The 15,564-nt window shown below is 42.1% G+C and overlaps 2 protein-coding genes across 2 annotated transcripts; both read right to left on the reverse strand.

Moving 5' to 3' along the window:
• Positions 1 to 3,205: 3,205 nt before the first annotated feature.
• Positions 3,206 to 12,490, reverse strand: nipal4 (NIPA like domain containing 4). Its single transcript, XM_070983176.1, has 11 exons — positions 12,351 to 12,490; positions 10,546 to 10,650; positions 8,744 to 8,881; positions 8,110 to 8,166; positions 7,491 to 7,581; positions 7,134 to 7,294; positions 6,310 to 6,477; positions 5,843 to 5,922; positions 5,517 to 5,729; positions 5,039 to 5,279; positions 3,206 to 3,388 (listed from the first exon to the last, which is right to left on the reverse strand). The coding sequence occupies exons 1-10, from the start codon at positions 12,388 to 12,390 to the stop codon at positions 5,067 to 5,069; spliced, it is 1,266 nt and encodes a 421-aa protein (XP_070839277.1). The 5' UTR covers positions 12,391 to 12,490; the 3' UTR covers positions 3,206 to 3,388; positions 5,039 to 5,066.
• A 1,495-nt stretch (positions 12,491 to 13,985) lies between these two features.
• ins (preproinsulin) lies at positions 13,986 to 14,460 on the reverse strand. The gene is made up of 2 exons (XM_070983252.1): positions 14,277 to 14,460; positions 13,986 to 14,152 (listed from the first exon to the last, which is right to left on the reverse strand). The coding sequence occupies exons 1-2, from the start codon at positions 14,458 to 14,460 to the stop codon at positions 13,986 to 13,988; spliced, it is 351 nt and encodes a 116-aa protein (XP_070839353.1).
• Between the last annotated feature and the right edge of the window lie 1,104 nt (positions 14,461 to 15,564).

Consider the following 15,564-nt stretch of genomic DNA (forward strand, 5'->3'; position numbering starts at 1 on the left):
GAAGTCATTAAAAGAGCTGCAGTCAAAGGTCAAATGGTGGAAAACATGATGGAAATCAGACACTTCTGTTAGTTTCATGAATGTGAGGAAGATGGTCATTCCCCACAGATCTGATGTTTTCAGCTCCTCACATTTTATTTTTATATTTCCCTCTTCTATCTATTTCCCATTCCCTATTTACTTGCATAATTTTGCTTTTGTATGTTTTGTCAGAGTATCGTTGGAGGGACCCAGACAGCAGCAACGATGGCATCATTGTAATTGTTGTCCATGTGACCAATAAACAGCTTGAAACTCTTCACTTGTTTCATATTCATCATCATTTCTTCACTAACTCTTTCTGTTTTTATACACACAACTTTTACACCTCAGACAACAGCAGATGCTTTGTAAAAGATACTGAAAATGCACATTAAAACAGGTGTATGTACACACATCTCATATTTAACCTGGAAGTGACGCTCCCTCAACAAAAAACATTCATGCTGATGGGCTTAAACAGGCTCTGGATGAGGCGTTCAGTGACCGGCTGCAGGGCCGCTGGACGACGCTCTAGTTTGCAATTCAAATTCCTCTGCAGCACTACAGTGAAAGTTTGAGGAGAGCGAGGAAGCGTCTCACTAACTACCTGCAGCTTGCTGAGTTTCCTGTCTGACACTCAGTCTGTCTGTTGGCCTCATGATGATTCTGCTGCTGGATAATTAGCCCGCTGAGGTTTGTGACAAAACACTTCACCGACAACATCCTCACTCCTCTGTGAGGCAGCGAATCCTCGCAGGAGAAGCAGGAACAGTGTGCGATGATCAACGCTGTATTTCTTTGTACTGACTCAGATATACATTCACAGCCTGCTGGACCTAAATGTTAAACCCAGTGTAAACAAGCCTACAGCAGCTCTGTGAGGCTGCACTTTGGGCTTCACGCTAACGGCAGCAGCTATGTTCACCATCTTAGTTTAGCCTGTTAGCATGCTAACATTTGCTAACTAGCTCTAAAGGCAAAGTGCAGCTGAGGTTGATGGGAGTGTCATAGTTTTCATCATTACTTCTGAGGGTAGTTCTTCAACCTCATGGCTTGTTTTTTGCATCGACAGGTGTGTGCCAACTGAAGCTCCCACAGGTGGACTCCAGCCAATCGATCAAAGATGATCAGAGAAGTAGCGAGCACCTGAGCTGAATTATAAGTGTTGCAGCAAAAGGTCTGAACTGGGAGAAGCTTCTGGTCTGTAGACCTGAGAACTGGAAAGTGAAGGAGGCTTTTGCTGTTGCTGCTCCTCGACTCTGAAGCAACGTCCAACTAAGTCTGAGAGGCCAAACAAATAATATCGTCTTCTCTGCCTCTTATTTTTATTTCAAAGTGCTGCATAACGAAAGTAATGTGGACTTTGATGGCTCAAATAAAGTGAACTGAATTATGAATTTAATATCTTTGGACTGGTCGAGCAGTTTGAAGAATAACCTTGGGCTCTGGTAATGCCACTTCTCATGATTTTTTGACATTCTCAATCAAAAGATTCACATCAAAAGATTAACTGATAATTACAAAGAAAAATGACTGATTAATAGCCTACTGAAGATATCAAAGTGGTGCTTATCATCAAAAAGCAGTGGAATAAACAGCCATGAAAGAACTTTGAAATCACATGTCTTTATTGAAATGATCCGTGTGCATTAAAATATAAACGTAGATTTAAAAACAGGAAATTAAAAGTTTGATGATGTGAGTCGAAAGCATCTGAATCAGACACGATGAATGAAACCAGAGTTTTTGCATTTCATTTGAGCAGTTTAACTTCAGTCACACATACTTTACATACATGCTGCTCATTTTTTCCTTCCTTGCAGGCAGCATTTAGTAACTGCTCTCTAAAAACAACCTGCATCAGAGACTAGACACCGGCTGCAGATAGATTTAAAAACCAGTGAACATCGTGTTAGTTTGTAAAGGTGAAGTTGAAGGAATAGTTGTGTTTACATCTGCACACTAAATATGAAGCTACAGCCAGCAGCCGCTTCGCTTAGCAGAGCATAAAAACTGTCAGGGAGACACACTTTGTCACAGTAAACTTCAATAATCAGACATCTGCCAACAGCTGTTAGCTTGCATTAGCGTTTGTGCACATTGCAATGATTCGATTTTCATGATGTAGATACTGTACACATGCAAAAACAAAGATTTTAATTCAGTGTATCAACCAGCCTTGTTTGATTATCTGCACAAAATCCATGCTAGCTGTTCCTCTTGTTTCCAGTCTTGATGCTAAGCTAAAATAAGCTAAGCTGGCTCTAGCTTCATATTTACCACACAGACATGACGGAGGAATCGGTGTGAACGTGTAACTCTCAGCAAGAAAGTAAACACACATATTTCCCTGAATGTAAAACTGCCATTACTGTCATTCATTCCACAAACTTCAACACACATGAATGGGCTGGACTATCAGAACACTGTGAGAGTCTTTAATTAGTTTGGTTGGTTTGTTCCTCTGAGCTTCATCAACAGAGTCTTCAGCTGCAGACACACACTCGACGTCCACACAGTTCACTGCTGAGCATCATTCAGTGTGGACGCAATGCGTCAAAGTCGCAAATGATCCAGGATGGAGCCAAAACTCTCTAGACATAAAACTAAAGTGTAAAAGACTGAAGTGTTAAATGATATATAATATCTTTTTAAAAAAAGAGTATAATTATATGCACTTCGCCCAAGAATAATTTTTGAACTTTTGGTTTACAGGCGACTGCTTATCTTGGACTTTTGGCATGAGCTGTCAATCAATGTATTGTAACGTATTGTTTCTTTGTAGTTGTTTTGTGTCTCTTTGTTGTCATTTTGTGTGTCTTTGTGCTCATTTTGTGTCTCTTAATGGTCATTTTTTAATTCTCTCTCAAACGCAGGCTTGTCTTGCCAAAAAGTTGCACCTGGATCAACTTGTATGCATTTTTTTATTCATGTCTGTGTGTGTTTTGTGTTTTACCGTGTCGAGATAATTATCTCCTTTGGGAAAATACAGATCAAGTTGACACTGAATGATGGGCAGCATGAATCACAGGAACAGTTTGTGTAGTCCGGCTGCATCATGGACTCCAGTCATCAGCAGAGACGAGTACAGTAACAATCGAAGCATGAAGCTTTAAAATCAGACTCAGGAACATCCAGAGTCTTATCGTCTAAATTCAAGCTTTTATCCCTGATATGTTTTTCGTCATTGAAATAAAAGCAAACTCATCTGTCTGTTCGACTTTAGGGCCTCTTGTTTGACGGTGGTAAACTCCAATCCATGAAAAAGGTCTTCACGCTGCAGCTCCCTCGAGTGCAATTTAATGGTACATCAGCAGTGATGTTCGGAGCTCGGGATGTTTTTCAGACTTCTGAAGACGACTGAAGTCTGAAGACGAGCGAGAGCTCAAACGTCACCGGTGGATGTTCATAAACTGCACTTACAGGAGCTGCAGAGCGCAAAGCTCATTTTCATGGTTTCATTTGTGTCTTCTTTGGGCCCAGCTCCTGCCCGTTATGACACCTGGATGTGGCTACTTTGCATTGTGCTCGGGTGGTGCTGAAATATTTCATTAGTAGTTTAAGTTAACAAATAACAAGAGGAAAATACCTCACTCAGTCACTCTTCGGACTACAAAGATAACTTCTACCAATTACCATCGAAATATTTAATATTTTTACAGTGATGTCAGAAATTAGATCTTTTATATTATTAATTATCAATAATTCAAAATATATAAGGGCATGAGATATATTTGACGTCTGTTGAGGTCTTGAAATGATCATTAAAGTGAATAAAGTGCATGAAAAGACGTCTTTTTGAAATGTCACATCTGTTAATGTTTCCCACCAAACTGCTTCTTTCTTTTGAAGTCTGTGTTTTTCTTTACTGTCAACAAATCCATGAAAAGATCAGAATCTTTTTACTGTCCTTCAGCCCTGAATATCTGATGGGTCTCTCAGCAGGATGTGTTTCCTGCCACAGAAGATAAAATGATCTCTTCTTCGTCTCTGGCACCTGTGGAAAGCTCCGTTAGCTCTCCAGGCTAAACGATCTCATAAGCACAGGTCTTCAAACAGGGTTCATAGTCGCAGAGCACAAAATCCAGTAAAGCTGATACATAACAAACAGAAAACAAACTGCTCAAGATCTCTTTGTCGGAACTGTAGCAACAAACAGTGTCTTCATCAGCTCGAGTTATTCGTGACACACGGCTGAAGTCGCTGCTCTCAAGTCACACTCCTGTCTGTGTGCGAAGGAATTAATACTGCAGGTTATTATTTATTAAAATCTGATCCCCATTCAGACCCTCAGAACGAGGTGTCGTGTGACAGATCGCAACTACTCTGAACACATCAAACACATCATCAGAGGAGATGATCAGCTGCAGTGTTGAGTATTTTTAAGACGCCTGCAGAGGACGGAGAGCTCAGAAACACGCTGCTGTTTTTGGTTTTTCATGATTTTCATGATTTTTGTTGACAATAAATTCAGGTTACTGCTGGTGAATGAACTGTTCTGATCAATAACACATTTTCTCGTAGTACAGAACACGTCTCACCACCTTCAAAAGGAAAGAGTAAACAGGATGATCTGAAGGTGTAGTGGAGACATTTCAAATGTCTCACAGCTGGATTACATCCTGATTTAATGCACTTTTATTAGGGACAAAAGTCTCTTTGTAGTTATATTTTGTCTCTTTGTAGCCATTTTAATTCTGTTTGTAGTCTTTTCAAATTCTCTTTGTTTGCATCTGCACGTAGTTCTTATGCATCTGTAGTTACTTTATGTATCCTTGCAGTCATTTTACATCACTTTGCAGTTGTATGGTGACTGTAATCATTCTAATTCTCTTTGTAGTCGTTTGTTGTAGATTTCAGTTAAATATGATTTGTTTATGTGAAAGCTGATGGACCTCGATGGTGAACTGGAGCGCCGTCAAGCTAAAGGCCTGAACCATTAAAAAGTGCACAAGATTCATAACATCAGTCAGAACTAAAAAGTCTGAACTAAAAAGTCCAGACAGAAAACACAAACCTGTGTCTCCATTCGTCCTCTGTGTCTTTCAGCTGATGATGAAGACTCTTGGTCCCTCCTCTCTCATAGGAGGAAGACTTTCTATCACCATGTTGTCCATCAGTCCATATTTATCCTCTTTTTTATTCCTCCTTCCCTGTCCTCCACCTCCCTCTGCTTGTCTATTGGCTGAAATCTCGTCTGCGAGCCCCACCCTCTCCACCGGCTGAGACAGCTGATTGGTCAGCTCCCTCATCGTCACCTACAAGACATCAAAGCAGGAGTAATTTATGTGTTGCACTTTGTATCCCTTTAATCAATACAGATTACCACTATTTCTTTGTGTGAGCTATGATTAATGGCCAAAAGTATGTGGACACCAAATGATCCATCCATGTGATTGCCAAACATGTTCCAAAATCAGAGGCATTGATCTGATGGTCTAACAGCTTCACTCTTCAGTCTTTCCACCAGATGTGGGAACCTGGCGACCACCAACCTGCATCTCTTTGAAGAGGTGGAGCATGGCCACGCCCACCACGATGACCAGGAAGGCTCCCAGCGTCGTCACCACGTCCACGGTCGCCATGCTCCTCCACTCCTGGAAGAGGATGATGGAGGTGGACAGAACCACGGAGGTGAAGAGGACGTAGTAGATGGGGTAGACCAGCAGGGTGTTGAAGGTGTCAAGAGACTTGTTCAGGTAGTTCACCTGTGGGCATTAGAAAAACACCTATGTCTGATTCTCAAACATTCTGTCTCCAGCTCAGACGCCACAGCGTTTACTGTCATTAAGAAACTTCCTATGAGAACTTAAAGGCTCACCTGTGTTATTATGGAGACGATGAGAGTGAGCAGCAGGATCCAGGTGAGAGGACTAGCAAGCACTGAAATATCATAAAACACTAGACAGAGAGAAGAGGAGAGCGTACAGAGTATTGAGACTCGTCCACAGATTTATCATTGCACTTTTCCACGTTGGAGGTTTTCTGAGTAAAATGGATTGCACCTATCTTCCTTGTCAAAACCGGACAACTGCATTACCCACAGTGCAACTCAACAGTCCAGTCAGAGATTGGGGTGTGTTATGCTAATAGCAGCTAATGTATCTTCAAGCTTCAGTCTTCAGCTGACTTCACACGGCTCCCTCTGGAGACACTAAAAGCTTTGTATGACTTTTTTCATGTATGCAGAACAACAGTGCAACACCTGGGAACACGACCTGATGTGGAAAATCTTCTTGGCTTTTGTTTAAACGAAATAATTCATATTCTATGTTTTTCATCTCTCACCGGTGTTGATGGCGATGGCGAGGCCCTTCACGGAGGAGACGGTGAAGGCTCCAAGCAGCGAGCAGATGCTGATGTAGACGAGGATGTTAGAGCGACCGACCCGAGGAGAGAAATACAGCACGAGAACCGCACACAGAACCAACACTGCCGACATGTACACCAGGAAACCTAACACACACACACACACACACACACACACACACACACACACACACACACACACACACACACACAGCTTTATTATTCTGAACAGTCGTTATGCTAAGCTAAGATAAGCAAAGTGCTAGCTGTAGCTTCATATGGATCGCTCAGACGTGATTGGTGTCAAACAAAATGATCTTTTCAGAATAAAGGTCAGATGGGTTTATCCACAAACAAAAATTAGTGGACGTAACCTTAAGTCTGCATTCTTTCTAATGGCCAGCAGGGGGTGACTTCACAGCCAGCTAGTTTCAAGTCCTCTTCAATACAGCATGATGTTCATTATGTAAATGAGGGTCTCATTACGGTAAAATGGCGATGGTGCCCATGATGTCAAACTCGATGTCCACAATCAAGTGGGTAGCTGTGTCCGCTTCTCTACAGTACATGCTGTCTTTGGAGTTATCAGTGTCAAGAGCGCTAAAGTGTGAAGATTTGTGTGATGGTGGTGCAAACAGAAATGCTGACTGGTTTATCTTCCTCGAGGTTTCTGTACTGTCTGAGGTCATTTCCATTAAATCAAGAGTACAGATTACTCTTCAACCTAATACTGTGAGCCAAAAGCTGTCAGTAAACAGGTGAGCTGCATGCAAACACTCTGGCAGACTTTAACTCGCTCTCACCAGGCTCCAGCAACTTGTTAGTCATTTCCTGTAGTGATGTCACTTCCTGTTCCTGTGGGGCGTGGATAACCAACAAGATGCTTCCCAGCACGCACAGCAGACAGCCGAGCTTCCCCACCACGTTCAACACCTCCCCCAACAGGTGAGAGGACAGAACTGCACTGAAATATGCACACACACACACACACACACACACACACACACACACACACACACACACACACACACACACACACACACACACACACACACAGTGAGTCAGTTTTTTTTTTTTTTTTTTTTAGCTTCTCCAGTACTTTTGTCCTGATAAATGCAGTTAAACTAAAACTAGAATTGAACTTTAGGGACTACGGCTACCTGATGAGGACACTCAGAGCGCCCAGCGGAGTCACCAGTGTGGCCGGAGCAAACATGTAGGCGGCGAAGTTACAGGCTTCTCCTGCTCCCACTGCAGAGGGAGAGAGCAGCCGACACCCAGAATAGTCAAGTTTTGATCCATGTTTAGGTGCATTTTGCATAAAAAACCTGAGCGGAAACACTGAAATAAATGGGACGAAGAAACAATTTGATTTTTTTGTTGATGATTTTCTGGAAATTTTGTGCTACGTTTGGATGGAAACTGCCTCTGGATGGTTGCTGCCATGGCCTCCATTCTCTCCACTGTAAAAAATGATGGCAGCCATGCCACCAGTGTAAAGCAAAGCTGCGGCTGACAGAGGAGGTGGTGGAAATCTTCAGCCACCCGTTGAAAACACAAAGCAAAGCAGCTCATCGTCTGAAAGCACGTCAACCAGATAAACCATGAAAATCAGACAGCTCTGGAGCTTTTAGGTGTGATCTGGAGGAAATACGTCAGGCTTGCTGCCAGTCGTCGTGCTAAAAGCAAAGAAAATCATTTCCTCGTTTCAGATTCTCCCTGTAAGTTCACCATCGTCACACTGTGGATTATAAACCGAGATGGAAATAAAATTCTTACTGGTTAACAAGCCTCCCCACCACAGCCAGTCCTTCAGGTAGCCATGACCTCCATCACCTACACACACACACACACACACACACACACACACACACAAGGTGTCATATTTTACAAAAACAACATAACACCGTTTTTTTTTATTAAGTGACAAAAAAATAGCTAATTATTTATGTCCTGATTATGAGGACACACTTTGATATTTAAAGAAAATGAACAGCTAACTTATTATCTGAGGATTATAATCGTAGATAATAAATATTAGCACTGCAAAAACTTATTTGTTTGATCTTGAGACAATGACTTAAAACAGCTGTTAGCATTTATGGCTGTTGTTAAGTTTTCAGGTTGAGTTTCCTGTCAGGCAGCTGTTCTCCAAGAGACCAGTGAAGCGGAAAAAAACCGAGCTGTAAAAACGTGTTTGTCCAAGTTCAGCAACTCTCTTTTTGACAGCTTGTTTCGAATACAGATGCAGCCGCAGCATGTATGACATGAGACAAACTGTCCAGATCTTCAGGAAATACACGTCTTTTATCATACATGTTGCTGAATCATGTTTGTGTGAGTGACACCTCGTTTTATGCCTCCTAAAAACACAACATCAGAGAAAGGAGCTCAGACATCCAACTCTGCTCACCCGCCCTGGTGTGACCGCTGGTGGCCAATCGGAGGAGAGCTTTCTTCTTTAGAATGACGCTCCCACCAATCAGGAAGGCGGACAGCAGGGCCAGAGTCAGGCCCAGCCATTGGTTGTAAGCAGCATTTGTCTGCAAATCTGGAAGCAAACATTAAGTCAACGAGTGTGTGTTCATGAGGGTGTGTATGTCCACGCTGTGTTTAAGAACTTTATCTGACCTGAAAACTAATCCAAAGGATTCAGTGAACAAGACTTCATGATAAGAAGACATCGATCAATCAGATTATGTCCACCAGGCACTCATGAACGTATAGTTCTGTGTAGAAATGTACAGATTTACTTAAGTTTACTGTATTTTAATTTACATGTGAAACTATTGGCCAGCACATTAGTGTCAGTGTCAGTCCTCATCCTTCAACCCTTCCCTTTAAAAGCTTCCATTAAAACAAAGCTTAAATCTCATGTTTGTGTAGCTTCTCGAAGACTTGTTCAGCTTTTGCTGTTTGACAGCTGATGTGGTTCTAAACTATCTTCTATGTGTCTGCTTGGATTTGGGAATTCCTCTCTAACTGTGCTGTAATAAACTCTGTGGTATATCATTAACCCCCAAACGTGGCAGCAGCTGCGGCACCGACGCTGGCCGACTGTTTGAGGCTCGTCCACAGTGACGCTAACAGTAAAAGTAACTTCAACCTCATTGTCTTCTTCAATTTCAATCTACTGGAGGACAAAACACTGTCGCCGTTCTCCTTCTTTCTGACAGCATTGTGTGTGTTGAGGAAGTACGAACACATTTTCCTCTTTTTAACAAAGGATTTCATTTTCCAGCACAACCAAACCAAACGCACACTGTGAGGTTGTTCTCTTTTCAAACACCTTTTCTCTCATGAAACAATGATCTACTCAGTATTCGGCCTCTGTTTTATTCTTAATCTTCCTCTTTCTGTGTTGTTCTTATGAAGTATGTTTTCACTGAGGTCGCTGAACAACCTGTAACCTGAACTTTAAAGCACCTGGAAGGATTTGCTGCTCCGGTCTGCTTTGTGTTTCACAAAGTGAAGCGTTTCAGGTGGATATTAGGTACACCTGGCTAAAACTGATGTGTCTAATACAACAGTCCAGTGTGTCCTGTGGTGCTGTTGAACTGAATTATTCTATACTGACAGGTGTTTCTAATATTTTACCTTATTTGTATCATCAACGCTAGGCTGTTCTACCTTCTTTCTGACATTTTATGGATCAATTAATCGAGAGAATAATGTTCAGACTGATAGTGAAAATAACTGGTTGTTTCAGCACTAATATTTTATTCTCTTCATAATTAAATCCAAGTTAAAACATCAAATCTTTGTTACTTATTGAATTCACAGTAGATTTATTTAAATTAGCAAATTCAGAACAGTGTTTTATGTTTGGTTTGACTCAAAATCTTCAAAGAGCTAAATTCTTATTAACAAGAGCTGAAGATGAGTGAACCAATCCAACATGTGTGTGTGAGTGTTGCTTCTAGTTTTAACATCACCAGGCGAGCAGCTCTCGAACGTAACTGCTGACAATTTGAGCAAAAATTAAACTTTGATTAGTGTCGAAATCTTAACAATCTTACAAATAAAACAAGCAAGCAAAGAGCCTCAGACTGAAACAAAGACCCCTCCTGTCCATTAACACAGATATGTACGGTGTGTGTGTGTGTGTGTGTGTGTGTGTGTGTGTGTGTGTGTGTGTTGTGTGTGTGTGTGTGTGTGTGTGTGTGTGTGTGTGTGTGTGTGTGTGTGTGTGTGTGTGTGTGTGTGAAGGCACACCTGCTGTCTGAGTGTTGTTGTCTGGATATGGGTGGAACAGTGGTTGAGCTCCGGGGACGACACACACTGCAGACTGAGAGCCGCACCACAGCCTGAGCACAGACCCTGCAGACAGATGCATCAGAGCCAGTTTTCTGTTTAATGCTTTTATTCTTGTGTCCTGTCTTTTTTTTAGACACTTACCGGACCCCCAGAGTCACTGTCTTGCTGACTTTTTCTTTAATCAGAATTAAACCTGGTTTTAGTTTTTAGTTTTAAGCTGAGACTGTTTAACTCGGCCTGCGAGGCAGTTCAGGATTACAAATTTTAAACAAATCAGCAATAAAGAAAATAACTATTAGTCTACTAAATAGTAGACAAACATGTTCTTCTGAGCGGTCCCTGAACGCAACACACATAATGTGGTTGATATTACATGAAGGCATCATGGCGTCTGTCAACGAAACATAAGTACATGTGGAGAGTCGCGTTTATCAAATAAACAGACAAGATTGTTAAAGTAAAAGACAAGCTGGTGTTTTTAAGGTTTTTTTTTGGGGGGGGGGGTGCTTGCATTGATAAATAAGATTAAACTCATGACAGTGACAAACATGCTGAACTGGGTGAGCTGTAAGGACAAACGTCCTCTCTCTCCGGACCCTTTATGTGACTGGTGAAGGCTTGTGTAATACTGGTTTGACCACTGGGCAGATTAGAGCAACATGACGAGAGGAGCTGGTAGAGCAGTTCAATATTTACACTGTCAACAGAGAGGCCTCAGCATGCTCACACTACAGCAACACTGACAGCAGCAGTTTGGATTACACTTAACAAGAAGTGGAGATGGAGTGGAGAGGAAATAAAGGCTTCAAAATGATGGAACATGATAAAAATGTTGAAGCGTCACCATGGAGGTGACAGACAAAGGTCAAACCATCCTCACATGTCAGGATCAGGATGCTTCCACATCTGTGGAAAAATAATGCTTTTAACAGGGTTTTTAGTTTCTGACTAAGTTCTTAACATTCCCGTGACGTTTCCTGTGAGGAACTAAATCACTTAATTACAGGGGAAATACAGTTCAGTTGGTGCACTTCTGATTTATTAATTCCAAAGAACTGCTTTAATTTAATTGCAACCACTGGACACAAAAACAATCATTGATAGAAAATATGCAGAATGAACACAGAACACTTCTCTTAAATTACTGAAACAAAAACCATCTATTATGATGTTGTTACTGATCCAGACACCTTTTTAATGATGATGGTACCACCCATGACACAGGCTGGATGGAAACAGCAAAGCTAACATTTGACAAAGACATTAAGTCAACAAAGTGGGCGGATTTAAATTCAGTCTGAGGAAAACACCTGCACATGAAAAAATGCATACGTATACTTTCACACCTCATAAGTGAGACATCAGTTTGTCCTTGCATGGTTCTGTCTCCTTTCTGATTGGTGCAATTTGAGATATTACAATTGTTGGAGGTCGACATCCACAGTGTCCCCCATTATTATTACTATTATGATAGTGGTGTGGTTGTACAAGTAGCTCAAAAATGTACTTAATTACAGTATTAAATGTACATCGTTTGCCTACTTTTCACTGCTATGAGATAAAAATGCAGTGAAAGATATCAACAACAATGAAATACAGTGAATCTGATGTATAAAAAGAGGCATTCAGTATAAAATATAGCAGCACTTTGTTCTTATGTGTTTCCTCATAATAGCCATGATAGAGATAAACACATTAAATGGACACAGAGATGAAAACCTCCACCTGTTTAACTCTGACGATCTTCGGCCAGGTGTTCTTACCGTTCGTGCACGTCTCATTATTCAGCTGAACATCTCGCATCGTGTCGCTCTGTTGAAGGAATAAACCCACAGAAACGCAGCAGCGCGCTAGAAGCTCAGAACAGGCGAAGTCTAGAGACGGAACAGCGGACTGTCCCGGTGCGTCGAGCCGCTGGTCCACGAACGACGAGCCGGTGACAGTGAGTCAGCTGGGGGCATTGACACGACCCCCTCCTCTCTGATATTTCTAAGATTAACCACACTGACATCGACTGAACCCAAAGCAGAGGGTTGCACGGGTAAACAAAGCGACACCTGGCCCCGCCCAGCCCCGCCCCTCCCGCCGGGCTGAGTCGTGTGACACAACAGGTGTATCATCTTTCCCAAGTTCCCCAAAGGAACTAAAACGGCAGAGAAAGTATCAAATATACAATTATATTACAATACAAGTATTTAAAAAGACTGAGAGAAATAAATCACATCATATTCAAATTTTTACAGTTTTTTTTACAGGCTACTTTATTTGTTTACTCTTTCATCTCACTTTATACTTTAAATGTTGTACTTTGTACTGCACTACATTTTGTTGTTTACGCCATACTTACATACTTCATGCAAGTAAAAATTCCAATGCACTTTTACTTGTAACAGAGTAGGATATTTTTTACAGTGTGTATCAGTACTTTTACTCAGTTAAAAGGTTTGAGCACTTCCTCCACCAAAGGTTTAGAGAAGTTTACCACTCAGTTAAACTTCTTTGACGTGCAGAAGCGTCAGAAACGTGCTGAAAACATCAAATAATCCATCTGCGCTGATTAGGAATGGACTGCTGCCCCCTCGTGGCCTTTGTGGGAAAAACACTGAATAATTCAGAAATTATCATCGTTTCAGGGTTAGTACGGTGAGGAGAAGGGAAATAAGGAAGTATAAATTAGAAATACAAAAGGAGCAGTAAAATAAATAAAGAGGAGACATTTGCTTCTAATACAGTTTAAGACATAACTCCAATAATCCAGGGATGTCACAAAATTAAAATGAATAATCAATCATTATAATTGCATTTGCCCTGCGATGTGCACACTTAAAAGGAGCATGCTTTTACTTTTATGTTAGTACTTGTGTTTGTGCACATTTGTTTGTCCTGTGTGTTCTGCTGTAATCGATCTAGTTATCTATCAATTCCTACCTTTGTGCAATATGAAATTAGAGGTCATAATTTTTATTACATATGATACATATATTGTTACAATTATAATGACTTTATATTAAGACACTGTGTTTGTTTGGCTGCACTGTAAACACACATCATCTGCTCTAATTTTGGTGTTCTGTCCAAGTAGTTGCTCCACTGCTGTTAAACTTGTTCATAATGGTTCATTAATCATGTTCCATGTCCTTAAATAAAGAAGCCACCACGTGAATAAACACACGTCTTGATTTTCTATCAATTCAATTCAAAGACTTTATTTTCTAGGAAAATAATTTCACCCTGTTTGCATTTCCCTGCACTTCATTTGACAGCAGTTGCTTTTTCAGAGAGACAACATTGCTGCTCCTCTGGTGGTAGGGTGGGGGTGGCAGGGTTAAGGCAAGGCAGCCAAGAAGCGAAGCTATGCTATGCTAAGCAAGGCTAACCAAAGCCAGGCTAAGCACTGTTCAGTTGCAGTAGTTCTGCAGGTCGAAGATGTTGCAGGGTCTGTGGCAGCACTGCTCCACGATGCCTCGCTTCACCATCATCTCCATCTGGTCCTTGAAGGCGTACTCGGCCACCTCGTTGTCGCCACCTGTCGCAGCAGCTCCACCAGCCTTCGAAGGGAGGAAACCTGACAGGACAGAACAGGCAGACGGTCAGAGGGGAAGTCATCATCCCTCAGGTTCATTTTTGAATCAAGAGACTGACACTAAGAATGAAAAAGGATTCCAGAGGTCTGCAGTTGGTGGTCTCACCCAGCAGAGGGTCCACGTCTCTCTTGGGGTTGTAGAAGAAGCCTCTGTCCCCACAGACCAGGTAGAGGGCGTCGACCAGGTGAGAGCCACACAGGTGCTGTGGGGGCGCGACAGCCTGTGAGCCCGGCCAGGATACGATCAGTAAGATCAGCAGAGAGACAGACTGGAGCCACAGAGCCGCCATGCTGGAGGAGAGCTGAACACACACACACGCCCACACATTTCACACGAATGAACAAACTTTTTGGATAAGAGTCCCTTAAATTACGGTAACCATAATACACATGAAGGAGTAGATAAAGGAGGAAGAGTAATGGAGGAGGAGTAGAATAACTCACCAGAGGAGGAGGAAGATGAAGGGAAGGACATGGATGTGTAGAAAGAGGAGCAGAAGAGGGGGAAAACAGCTCACCTCCAGATGTGAAAGGGGATATGAAAGAATGGATAGATGGGGAAGAGATGAAGAGTAGAACGACTCACCTGTAGAGTTAGAAGAAGGAAGAGGAGATGGAGGTGTAGAGAGAGGAGCAGATGGAGGAAGAGGAGTAGAACAACTCACCTGTAGAGTCTGAGGAGGAAGTGGAGGAGGAGATGGACAAGGTGACTCTGTGATGAAGAGGAGGAACAGGAGCAGAGCAGCTGATTGCTGGTTGGTGTGAGGCAGAACAGAAGGCCTGCTCTTCATTTATACTCCATCACCACCACCTGCACATGCCCACAGCTGTGTGTGTGTGTGTGTGTGTGTGTGTGTGTGTGTGTGTGTGTGTGTGTGTGTGTGTGTGTGTGTGTGTGTGTGTGTGTGTGTGTGTGTGAGCTGCCAGTCAGCACACATTAACTGACTCAGTTACTTCTGATTGACTGGCTGCATCACTTAGTAAAACAAACAGAACTAATGAGCTGACATGATCTGATCGCCTCTATAGACAAATATTGATCACCAATCAGCCTCCTGCTGCTGCTGCTGCTGAGCTCAGCGCTCCAGCAGGCCCTGATTACTGAAGCAGCTACAATAGATTTTTTATAATAAAAATCTTGGCTCATTGTTTATCTGTCCAGACACGACACAACTGTTCAGACAGACACAGCTGCAGGCAAGGTGAGTTCACACCTCGCTTCCACAGAGAACAAGGGTTAAAAACATCCGAGGGGCCGTCTCTCCCAGAACAGGAGACGTGTCTTCTCCTTTTCTCACACGAAAAGCTGACTGGCTCCTACTTTTATGATTCACTCCATCTGTAGAAAAAGGTGAAATATCCGTCTGAGGTGTAAAAGTGGATAAAAACAGAAA

The sequence above is a fragment of the Chaetodon trifascialis genome, chromosome 16, assembly GCF_039877785.1.
Source record: "Chaetodon trifascialis isolate fChaTrf1 chromosome 16, fChaTrf1.hap1, whole genome shotgun sequence".
NCBI lineage: Eukaryota > Metazoa > Chordata > Actinopteri > Chaetodontiformes > Chaetodontidae > Chaetodon > Chaetodon trifascialis.